Source organism: Tauraco erythrolophus, chromosome Z (assembly GCF_009769465.1).
Source record: "Tauraco erythrolophus isolate bTauEry1 chromosome Z, bTauEry1.pri, whole genome shotgun sequence".
Taxonomy (NCBI): Eukaryota; Metazoa; Chordata; class Aves; order Musophagiformes; family Musophagidae; genus Tauraco; species Tauraco erythrolophus.
In genome coordinates this window covers 81,375,095-81,388,358 of record NC_141496.1, presented here as the reverse complement: position 1 = coordinate 81,388,358, position 13,264 = coordinate 81,375,095, and the positions used below count along the sequence as shown (strand labels likewise).

The 13,264-nt window shown below is 38.2% G+C and overlaps 1 protein-coding gene across 1 annotated transcript in view; it reads right to left on the bottom strand.

The window, feature by feature from the left end:
* LOC104382137 (guanine nucleotide-binding protein G(q) subunit alpha) overlaps window positions 1-13,264 on the bottom strand; it is a 144,049-nt gene that overhangs the window by 91,595 nt on the left and 39,190 nt on the right. The window contains exon 2 of the mRNA XM_086629734.1: window positions 4,245-4,429. Coding sequence (XP_086485860.1) covers window positions 4,245-4,429 — 185 coding nt within the window. The remainder of the gene's footprint in view (window positions 1-4,244; window positions 4,430-13,264) is intronic.

Here is a 13,264-nt window from a genome sequence, read left to right as displayed (position 1 = left end):
AACCCCAAAACATATCCCCCACCCCAACCCATACATTCTGTGTCACCTGACAGTCAATAACCCTCTCCGTGCTTGCACACTCCTGTCCTGGATTCAGTCCTTCACACTCTTTGCATATGAGGTGAGGTGTCTGCAGGGGGCCCTTTCCTCCAACTTGGGTTTGTTCAACATAAAATTTCACCGACGAGATCTAGAACACTTAACTCCCCCAAATGTTTACATGAGATTAAAATTTATGCAATCTGACTCCATACCCACTCCTGTTGTCCTACTTCTGCCTCAATTTTTGTTTGTTTGCTCCAGTGGATTTGTCTGACCTGGAAGAATCAGGCTAACAAGGTAAACACGGGCTTGAAGATAATGCCAGTAAGATTTTGGACTTTGAAAACACTTCCCATATCTGCTTAGTTTTACTGCAAAACATTCCCCAAAAGGAACAGTCATAAATACAGAAACAACTTCAGCAGAAAACACTCTCAGAAACTCAACAGCAGATGTCTAGGTCTACAACAAAACTTGTTTTTTATGTTTTCAGCCTCTTCAAAAACTTGTAGCCTGTTCTGTTACCACTACTCACATTAGTTATCTCGTTACGAATATTTAAGAAGTCTCACAGGAAATTATGGCCATGGGATTCAAGTAAGATTTCCTGTCTGTTAATCACCACGGAGTGACAACTTCCTGATACTGTCTGCTAGAGCACAGAGGCAACTTGTCTTCTGGAAGTTGCATTGAAAGGGAATAGTACGGGGTAACAGTGGTAGCTGGTGTTTACGATAGTCATAGATCTATTTGCTTGGCATAGTAAGGACGAGACAGAAAAGAAGAAAAGCCATACCACTTTCAGCAATTATTAGACGGGAGGCCGGGACGAGAGGGGATAGAAGAGGAGAAACGGACACTACATTATCTGAAGGAAAGGTTTCTAAGCCATTTTGAAGAACACTGGGAATGTTAGAATCTGGAAGATTAAAATGAACAGTCTTCGTTTCAGTATTTGAAAGGAATGACAGAAGCATGGATACACAGTTCAGCTTTCTAAAAAGACAAATTGTAAAAACATAAGCCTGTATTTTAGTTTTTAAAAATGTGCATCTGAGTATCTGTGGTTGCACGAGTTAGTATTGTACACTAACAAAATTTTGCAAATACAGGCAATTTTGAAAATCGCTTATGACTGTTTCTATAAAAAACTAAGGCCTTCCCACATTTCATAAAATACTTCTTACTCTAAAATTGAAGAGTCATATGAAAACTTCACAACTTGCAGTTAAAAAATAAGTAACGGAAGCACAATAATATTTACCCAAAAGGAAACTAAAAACCAGTCCATAAGCCACCATTTCCTATGACAGACAAATTCCTAAGAGAAGAGATCACCCTCACCCATTATCTTAAACGTCAGTAGAGCTCATATTCTGAAGTTTAACACGAAAAATAAATGTCTGTCATGTTATAATGCTCTACCATCAGTTCTGAGATATTACATTCTAAACACTTATAAATTGACTTTCTCTACTCTGATAATAAATCTTTCAGAACAGCCTAGATTATTATAACATAGGACAATACATTTCAGTCTATGTCTCTTTAGTTACACTGGTGACTATGAAGCCAACACAACTCCCCAGGAAATAACTTTCTGAACTTAAAATATGCCTCTTGTTACATTGATTATATTAAAATAATCCAACCTAAATGTTGTTGTCATGTTGTACACCACACAAAGACTGCAAATGCCTACTTAACAAGCTTTTTGGTATAAGAACACTTCAAATTCCAGCAGCATTCAGAGATTCAAAACACTCCCATTTTAATAATTCCCAGTCAAAGGCAAGAAACTTGGTACTGTAAGAGAAAAGTATTTCTACTGTGGCCCCAAAGTCTATTCCAGAATAGGAAGAACTGAACAAAAAAAGGGTCACTTTGCTTTAGGCCCAACCACATCAATACCAGCTTGAGCTGCCGTTTTCTAAACTATCATGCAAAACAACTACTGTGCTAAAAATATTTTGTTACTCAAACTTTGAGATATTCTCTCCAGAGAAAGGACTTCCTGATAGGAGATTCGAATTAATAGGAAGTGCCCTTCCTGTGTTTTCTAGACTGCTAGGCTATTGAGTTTGTTTTCAACTGCCTTTTTAAAAAAAAAAAGGAGCAGATTAACCAATTGATTGGTGTTCACTGCTTTAAAGTGAAGTGACCTTCTATACAGAGCGCAAGCGTAGTAGACCGCGATCTTCTCTACTCTGGCACAATTCTGTAGCAAGTTTGCTTTCCCCTGTATTTCTGAAGGAATTCACAGAGGAATTGCCTTAAGACCCTGTCAGTTGGTGACCTCTATTTCACTCTGCATGTAGCCGCATTAGAAACTATCTTGTGAAGGAGCTGAGTACAAAGACAGACTCCCACTTTCAGGAAAGTTATTTTTATATAGAGAAAGTGACCAGCTCTGACCATGTGTATACAGCTACGCCAAACCTAACCAACTCACTTCAACTATACCAAAACACTACATAAATTCAAACACTCAAACAATAACTACTGAATATATACCCTGTAGTATAATACCAGATTAAAATTTCCTGATTTATATTAGGACCTCCAGATACTATGGCAAAGTGACAATCAATACCAATTTTGAAGAAAAAATTCTTGCACTTTACAATCAACTAACTTTGCGGGACAGTATGCTTTGCACACAGCAAAAACATGGAGCCAAAAGGCTGAAATACACATACAAATGCATTTTTCTTTTTAATGCTCATTACACATTTGATTTTGATTCATGAGGGATGAGAGGAAACGCGATAATTCCAGCACAGTCAGACTAGGAAGCTCAATAGTCTCTTTTACCAATCAGGACAAGTTTTTCAAACGTTTTAATGTGCATAAGAAAACTCACCCACCATTAAAGAAGGTTAACAATGTAGATTTTGACAGCCAGGTTCCTCCTGACTTCCCACTGCATAAACCCAGACTCCTGTAAGACTCTGGTTACTGCAACATTACGTCACCAACAAAATGATCACCATCTGCAATGACTTTGGCAGACGCAAACTGAAAAACAAAGCTTCTTTAACCTGTTAATAAGCTTTCTCTTTCCTACTTCTAAATTAATGCCTTAAAACGCACACAGCAGTTCAATTCTAATAATTAAACTTCATATATGCAGACATAAAAGATTTTCATCTTAAGACAAGTTTATTTCATCCTGTCTTCCCCAGTTAACAGATGCTTACTTCTTTATTGTCAATGTTCCTGCTCTTTGATAGTTTCTGATACTTAAAAAAAAAATAGCATAAAAGAGCTTTTGAGTAATTCATCGCAGAAAGTATTATTTTCACCCCAGATTACTAAACTACTATTCTCACCCAGGATTACTAAATTACCATTAAATACTCTTACACAAGATTGAAAGAAAGATGAGCGCTCCACTTGTGAGAGATCTTAAAAGCCTCTGCCCGACAAAGTTGCTGATAATGGCTCAACAGTAAAAATCAGGACTAGTTCTCAGGAACTGTTATTAAACAGCTCCTGAGACAAGAAGCAGGAGGGAGATATAGTCATGTAATCCTGTGCCTTACCATGTACTCAAGTAAATATTAAGCATCTCACTCTCCTTTGGAATGCTTAAATTATTCTACTTACCTTTCTTTTAAAATGTAAATGTTAAAAAAAAAAAGGAAAGAAGCCGGGCCAGTCAGAGATAAACCTTTCAAACATTTCAGAAGTATTTTGTCCTTTTAAATTTCAGTAACAGCATCAATCTCAAAATAATCTGTTTTAAGGTCTTGTGTTGAAAAATTTATTTCACAGTATGTTCACACACAAACAGGTATCCTCACCCATTCTTCTAGTAATTCGCATTTTTTCCACTTGTAATGGTAACTGCAAACCTTAAGCAGTAAGGTACTGCTACAAATCAGAAGAATGGCTTAACTGTGCTCTGGCCAGAGCATGGCCTGGGAGGAAAGGACAAGGGGTAACTAAAATTAGTCAGACAGCAGCCTGTCATTAAACCTCTACCCTGCAACAAACCCCCAGGCATCTTGTTAAAAGCAGCACCTTCGTGTTGTCAAAGCAACAAAAAGGGCAGACAACTAAAGGCAGGACTGGAAGATGCCCTTTTCTTCTAAACCGTGAGTATAATTTGTGTGATGTAATTTTTTTGAGACCTTCAGTATATTTCCTAAAATAAAAAGAGGAAAAGCTTCAGCTACAGAAGTAAACAAAAATCTCACCTTGTTATGTTCATACTTGTATGGGATTTTGAGGGTATCCATGGCTCTGATCATGGCCTGCATTGCTGTAAATATATTCTGGTACACCAGTTTTGTAAAGGTCCTTTTGTCTTCATCAGAGTAACCTGATCCATGAATGATTCTCATCTGCTTTATAAACGTGCTTTTGCCACTCTCTCCTGTGCCTGCAAGACAAACGAGAAGGATACGCTTTAGCCACTGGACACAAACACAACTTGTTTTGCACAATGCCAACAGCTTGTTTAGTGCAGGGCTGAACCGTGTCAAGTGGTGCTTGCAAGGTGACTGCAAGGATCAGTTCAGTGTCAAACAGCAGCATCAGCAGCAACTGACGTGCCACTGAATTAAAACTTAACATTCTGATTTAACAACTAAACCAATGAGTAAAACAGAACTCCAAAATATACATAAAATATATGACCGCATATTTAAAAATCTTCAATTCTTGGAGATACACTTGTCCAAAACATCTAACTTCAGACAATTACAATAACATTTTATTGCAAAAATTCAGGAAGTAAAAAATTTATCTTTCTTGGTCAACTTTCAGGACATTATGGTAGACAGTGTACAACCAACAGATATGTTTGTGTTTTGGTTTGTTTGTTGTGGGGTTTTGTGTTTGTTTTTTTTTTTTTTAAGAAAAAGCAAGTAGTGTAACAATTAAAGCCCTGCACACTTTAACCTCAGAAACATGATATCTGTGTTAATTAAAATTTGGCTCATATTCATTAATGCGTAGTCATTCCTTCCTTTAAATTTCTTCGTGTCTTTGTACTAAAAGTAGTTTGTTAATAAACATTTCTGACTATTTCTCAGTGTAAAGCTAAGATCTGCTTGCTTGAAATTTCACTCAGGATACATCACACAATGTTTTTCCTTTGGTCCAATTCAGTGAGCTCATCCTCTGTGACTAGAAGAGCTTATCTACATTATACCTATGTTTGCTTAAAAGGAGGAGCTGAAATTTAGAATGAGCAGTTGTACAGCCACATAAACCCTGCGTTCACCCAGCTACTCAGCCCTGCAGGAAACAAAACGCCCGCACCAGGGTGCACTGCTTAGCACTGTGCTCTTCAGCCTTTCAGTCTGGGTTTTATTTTAATCATTTCTGTACAGCTGTCATGGCTTACACCACAACACGCGTGTGCCAGGACAAAGACAGCCTTACGCCCCTGGCATGATGTTCTAGGTGTGCTGTCAGAGAAGTGCGTTTCACAGCAGTGCAGTGCAAGCTTAAAGGAGCAACCCTTAAGCACTTCTGAGATGGCACGCACTGCAAAATTCTAAGCTGGAAGCCTGTAAAAGCTTTTGCCTTTACCATGAGCATCATTTTGAAACCTTCAGTCCCATTTCCCGCACGCATAAAACAGATTTCTAACACCAGTCTTCCTTACACAGACATTCCCAGAAAAGCAGCACGATGTTACATACTGACCAACTTTACTTTCTCTGGGGAGAAAGTGGTTATTATCGTAAAGAAGAAGAACGTGCTCCGAAGCTGAAAAGTGAGACCACGTCTGCTCCCACCCTCAGCCTTCACCGGGATCCTCAGCTGGCACTGTGGTCAGCTGGCACCGCGGTCAGCTGGCACCGCACCACGTGCCCAGGCCCCCTCTGCACGGCACTGCCCAGCCACCAGGCAGAACCTGCCCTGCACGACCCAACAAATTCCCGCAAACCCAGCACAGGTCTCGGCGGAAAGGGTGATGTATGTAGTACAGGGCATCCCAGGTCAACGACATCTGCCTGTCTTCCAGTGCGTCAGAATCAGAGGTGAGATCTTTACATTTCTGCAGTCTAGCAGTGGGGAGAAAATATTACTTTCCTTAAGACTGTATAAAATTACAAATATAGACAATACAGAGCTATTACATAGGAAAAAATACTATAGGTTACCCTTAGGACCACCACAGTTTTTCTCTTTTTCTGAAACCTATGAAACAGAGTCATGTCCTTAAATACAGAGCATGATGAAGTGCCATACCACACATTTTTCATTAATTCTGTAATACTGTCCAGCTTTTCTGCAATACATGTCACATATGTAGTACAAAAATCTGTTCAACATGAACCTATAAAGCACAGAACAGTTATGAGACGCCTTTTTAACACGATTAACTCTTTTATTAAAGATTGTGCTTTAACTAATGCATAAGAAAAACATTTCCACCAAACACCTCTGAATCAGTGGAATACACAGTGGCTTCCAGTTTTGGTTCTCACACTTCCCTATATGGGAACCCAGTTTCCTTCAAAACCCTCAAATGCATATTTAGCACAGAGATAGGGAGAATATGCTTCTTTTATCTACTCTGTTTTAAAACCTGAGGTTTCTAATTCCTTTCATTATTTATTGGGAGCATAGGTAGCAATCAATATCATACATGATAATCACACACAAGAAAACACAGTGGTATGTTTTCATCAGTAATCTTCATCATGTTAGAGAAGACTATTTCAGATTATTTAGACCTTGAAAGTAAGTCTACAAAACCCACAATAAGCAGGAAAACAAAACTAAATTCCAAAGAATCTAAAACTTAGGTCCACATCTTATTCAGCTTTGTGGTTCTGTAACTGGGTATCACTGTACTAAGACCTTGTCAGCCAAAGACCAGTAACAAATTATACTTGGAGATCTGAAGACATATAGATACACACACACTCAAAATGTATTTTTACGTATTTTTGCATATACATATGACAAATACATAGAATGTACATTTTCCTATACATATGTATGGGAAAAATACATATTGTATACACACAAAACGTGTAACTACCCATACATATATGAAAATGGTATCTCTCTCTCTTTTTGAAGGCCATCTCAAAGTTTCCTCAAGTCTGTCCTTCCTCAGGTCAATGCTCAAGACTATTTTCTTGTGCCTGCCCATGGACTAATTTTCCACTTAAGCAGCAGCAACAATGAGAACACTTCTAGTCCTCCTCAACAGCATGGAGTGTCACATGTGCAGGGGCAAAGTGTGACAAGTATTCAGGAAAAAAAAAAATTCTGGAAAAAGGAAATAATGTAAAATTTCCAGCACAGAACGCATGAAAATAAGATGAAAGAATATGAGCGACAAACAATAATAAAATTTGCAGGATTGTCCCACAATTACTAAGAAGTGAAAATGTTCATTTTCAGCACAATATACAGAAACTCACAAAAACGTCACACCGAAATCTTTTAGATTGTTATGATCAAGGGCAGCAAGTAAATATTTTTATATTGTTGCTGACAATAAAAGCATACAAAGAAAATGTCAAGCATGTTTTTTTCTTTTAAACAGAGGCATAAAATCTTTTCATAAAAAAAAAAAAATCCTCTTCATATGAAAACTGCCTAATATTGGTAGAACATCATTTACAGGCATGTCATTAGAGATTTGTTCAGATACTTCTTTCCAAGCTAAAATAACTGGAAATAAAACAAGCAATAATATTTACCATTAGAGAAACAGGAAAAATTTGGCATAATGAATTAACAGGGCTAGCTAAGCAAAGCTGCAATCATTACAGCGTTATTCCTGGTGGGAAATGGGATTTCAAACTATCACTGTCAGCACTCAGTCAAATCTTAGATTTGATTATTTTTATATATTTTTCAGCTTTTAAATCCCATGACTGGCATTTTAAGATCAAGATGCTGACGGATTATCTTGCTTTCCCTGGGACAGAATCAAAGAATCAGTTTTCTGTTCAGCAAAGCTGCGTTTCTAAAGTAAGCTGCATTTTTGAGAAGACTGCAGCACAGGATTCAGTGAGAACAAAGTTGTTAAGACACTTTGTTTTAGCTTGTAGCCAGCCATGATATGCAGGTATCCCTAGTGATCAAGGACTTTTCAACTTGTTTTTGCTAATTACCCAGATGTCCAAGAACCTGGGAGGAGGGTGGCCAGGGCAATTGATATCTGAATTGGCAAATGGGTATTCCAAACCACGTAATGCCATGCTCACTATAAATTACAAAGTTTGTAGGGGACGGTCTCTTTTTCCTCAATGGTCGCCGACCCTGGAGGTTCTCGCCTCTTGTTACGCTCCTGAGGCCTAATCTCTCCCTTCTGGGATTGCAGTTTTGAGATTTTCCTGCTCTGGGATCGCTAGTTGGGAATGGGCTGATCATTGGTCAAGGTGTGGTGAGCAATTGCATCGCACATTACTAATCTGTATTATTATTATTGGTTTTATTTTATTTTATTTCAGTTACTAAATAGTTCTTATCTCAACCCACAGGTCTTCCTTCCTTTTCCCGATTCCCCTTCCCCAGTGGGGAGGGGTCTTTGGGTAGCAGAACAGCTGGCTGGCTGCTGTTTATCCCCCGATGTGGGCTAAAGGTAGACACTAATACAACGTCAACTGTGTTTCCTGCAGCCTCATCCATTACAGAGCAAGTTAAGAAATACATCTTGGTGATAACTGCCTAAAATCTTATCTATCACCATAATAAACAAAACCAGCACTGGCTAACAGGCTGGACAGGACTCTTGAGTGGGCCTGTTTCACCTGCTGAAAAGAAGAAAACTTGAACACAGATTAAAAAAAAAAAAAATCTACATGTCCTGAGAGGATCTGAATGCCTTATGGCTTCTGCTAACTGCTGCTTCTACTACGATCATCCCAGGAATACCTCTGTCTGATATAAGGAGAGAGCAAAGGTGAAATGGAAATGGAGCAGATCAGCAGAATGGACCAAAGTGAGATAAAACTATATACTGAGATCAATTTTCTGCTGGCTGCTGTTGCACATTTAAGTTAACTAAGACTTGGATCAGTCTCTAAAGCCAGATCAGTAGTATCTTCTCGTCTATCAGGCGACAGGTGAAGGCCGCATGACATATCCCAATCTCAACAACAATACTGCTTTCCCTCCTCATCTTTTAAAACAGTGACTTTCAAAAAAACCCCATGATCCTAATATAACTATTGGGTGGCATTTTGGAGAGAAGTCAATGGTGTAACTGAAAAAATCAGAACTTCCTGATTCAAGCACACAGTATGGTTAGTCATTTGACTTTTTAAAAATTTCTTTCCAGATTAAAAACCAACCCAACTGATGAATGAAAAGAATTAACCATCTATCTTCTAAAAGCAGTAAAGAAATGTCCCAAATAGTGATGAATTTCCATTCAAGCATGCTAAGAGCTTAGCATCTTACAACCTGGCAAATCTCTGAAGAACTCCTCAGAATTTTTTTTGTTCAAATGGTAATAGCAACAAATATTACTGCATCATCAAGAATTCTACAATCAGAGATGTGGAAGTCCCCCCAGCAGTATTATCTCCAAAAGCAGAACCAGGAAGGAGGGTAGGTTGCGTAAATGCAGCTGTAATCTTAACGTGTGTGCCCGCACATACACACACACACATATATAATAGATGATTTACTGCAGTATTACTATTAGTCCTGGTACACGTCCTGCAAAAATGAAACTACAAAATGTTGAAATACAATATTTTTTGCCCTCTACAACTCACAGAAAAGCTTAAAACATGGTTAGTTTTAAGTAGGTGACGATGCAGCTACTGGCACAGTGGCTTCAAAATTCATGTGATGCCTTACAAGGAGGCTAATTTAAAAATAATTCAAGGCTGACTAACTTCTCTTTCACATGAGTGTGTAATGCACATCTGTACTTGTTTTCACACTTCTCTGCATTGCAACTTAAATAAATCTGAAGTACAGTATCTGGAGTGATCAATGACAAGGCTGTTTTTAAACTAAAAAACCAAAGATGCCATTCTCTAAGCCAAATCCACACTGACATCTGTTAAGAAAAGAAATGCTGCTAAACTACATCTGACTCTCTGTGTTTATTCCCAAGTTTGACCTATGAAAAGGTAAGAAAAAAAAGAAGCTGTATTTCATTATTTGAAATTTCGTATTGAAATTAAATAGAAAAGGACATTATGCGAGGAAAAAAGACCCAAACAAACTCAAAATGCACTACCCTGTTAGCCACTATCCACATACACTTACTAAGAACCGCAAATCAACAGCATGTACGTTCCCAGAAGACTGGCTTTCAGCTTGGGACTTGGTGACATAAAGAAGCCCAGAGGTACCTGGAAAGTGAATATTCATGGGTCAGAGTGGAGAGAACATTCTGCGCAGACTGGACACAGTCCGACACTTCTATCTGCTGAACATTATTCTACTTGCAGTATTACTATACCTACACTGTTTCATCAAACATTTACCCAGAAAAAGCAGTCTGTTGTGCACTGCCTCACAGATTTAAAGAAAAGTGCAGAAATCGACCTCATCAGGTATCAAGTAATAGAGTAACTCCTATGAGGAGAAAGAGCTAAAACAGTAATAGAGAGATGAGGCATAAGAAGAAAAATATTTGATTTTAACTATAAAGTTGTATTTCACTTGGAAGAGAGTTTTATGTCCTCTCTGCTACTACTAATTCAACTTAAAGGAGGCCTACAGGAAAGCTGGAGAGGGACTTTTTACAAGGGCGTGTAGTGATAGGACAAGGGCCGATGGATTTAAACTGAAAGAGGGGAGATTTAGATTAGACATAAGGAAGAAATTTTTCACTCAGAGAGTGGTGAGGCACTGGCACAGGTTGCCCAGAGAAGTTGTAGATGCCCCATCCTTGGAAGTGTTCAAGATCAAGTTGGATGAGGCTTTGGGCAACCTGTAGTGGAGGGTAGGTTTCCCTGCCCATGGCAGGGGGGTTGGAACTAGATGATCTTTGAGGTCTCTTCCAACCCTAAACATTCCATGATTCTATGGAGAAAACAATAAAAAAAAAAGGCTGCTTTTGCTGCTGTTCGAGCAGTGGAATGCAGCAGGATCACATTTCTGCTGAAACTGAGTATGGCCCTATATGAAAACATAAAAATTGTGCAGAATTCAGGCCTTGGACTGGCCTGGCTTTGTAGATGTTGAAATATCCAAAACATACTACAGAATGCAGGAGATATCCTGAGAACTGAAGAAAAGCAGTTGGTCTGTCCTGCCACTTGGAACAGCAGCTTTCAGGCTTGCGGTTGAAGGCCACTGTTGGGAGGGATGTCAGGCTGGTAGAGTCTGCAGCGAAACTCCCTGAGGTGGAGACAAAGCTCTCCAGCTTACCCTGTAACACCTCCGTGCCAGTTCTGGAGCAGAACTCAAGTATTTCTCCTCCATCAAATAAGAGGGTGAGGCTAGTGAAACAAGCACGCTCCTAAACAAACAGCACTGTTCATCTGACCTGGTAGACCACCTAAGCAGACAGGTTCCTCATCTTCATGCCTTATGAATGGATCCATACCTCTACAGTCTTGAGCACCACCTCTGTCAACAGTGGTCACAACTAGAGAGTCATCCATCAGCTTCCAGATGGTACAGCTATCACCTAGCACGCCTTTCTAACTGAGGACTCCTAGTACTCTATGCAACTTTCTCTCCATTCCTTAAAAAATATTATCTCCATGACATATTGTATCTCTGTATCTAATTCTTGAAAGATACTTAAGTACCAACCTATACCTCCAATCACTTTATACAATTATATATTAATTTTTGGAATTAGTCATTTTCACCTTGGTCATAAAAACTGAGGTATAAAACCAAATAATTTAAATGATTCTACTCGTGCCTTCTCCAGACGCATAAGTAGAGTTACTACACGGAAATATTTTAAGTTCTGATAATGAATATAGTAGGCATATTTATATAGTATCAGTACTATCTTCCTTCTGTGATTATGAAACTCCTTAATTAACATGAACACATTACACCTCACAAGAGTCACTTGATGTTAGGAAGCATTTTTGATGGTGTTTCAGTCAGACTAATGAAAAAACTATAGGACAGGAAAGCATCTTAAGTTTCAAGCAAGGCAAAAAAACAAGACAGAAAGGGACTTAAGGTCTCCTGACCTCTGTTCCTACACCAATAGCACACGGGTAGCTACACATTAAAAACTGAAAGGAATAGGTATGAAAAGCTAAGTTAGGAGAGAATGTGAGTGATGGCCTTTGAGATTTAACAAAGCACAGGTTTACATTAAGAGCCATTAATAAAAAACCTAGGAGAGGTGTACATACTGTTCTATTGCCAAGCGTTTGCTCCACTGGCAGAATCTCTTTAATTTAAAATCACCACGTAATCATCTTAATGATTCTGTTCATGATCCAAATCTGCATATTCCAATTGCTTTTGAAAAAGAAAGCATATAATCATTCTGCCGTTCACTAAATTGCCTCCTCTGTATCATTTTAGTTAATTCATAAACATTTAGTTAGGATGACTATCAATATTCTATGAAAAAAAAAAAAACCAAAATATAATTTCATGAATGACTCATGTAATAACAAAAAAGAGCCTGGCAAGATAACTAAAGATTCCTTCCAAAGAAAGGACGGGTATAATTTTATGAATATAGCTCAGGAAGTGGAGAATTACATTGACTAAAGTAATGTGAAACATCTATATGAATCTAGAGTGAACTGTTTCAAGAACAGTCTTGAATGTCTTAAATGTTTATGATAAACTAAGCAAATGTTATCCTTTACAATATATTACTACAGTTGTTGCATCTTTTCCTTACCTAGACTATAGAAACTGTATCAACCATCTTCATCTAAGAATGATTTTTTTCTCTTGTTGATTATTATATGTATAAATATCATATTGTACTAACAAACTTCTCCATAGCAGAGTATGAGAGCTGAATTCTCTCACTTCCTTAAAAAATGGAAAGAAAACCTCTGATTACGTAGATAGTCTGAATGCTTTCTAAAGCAGAGGAATCCTCTTACAAATTTAATCTGGTTGTGTTTGAGCAGATAATAGGCTTTGCTCGTCACTCTAGTGCAGCCACTAAACTCAAAGAAATAAAACTAATACTCATCCTCATTGTACTAGTGACACAATTAAAACAGTCCAAGTGACTACCACAATAAAGCCTAAGACACTGAATTGCTGACAACAGGGAAGACAGAATTAAAATTTAAAATTCAGCTGATGTTCTCCAGCTTCTTAAACAAATACT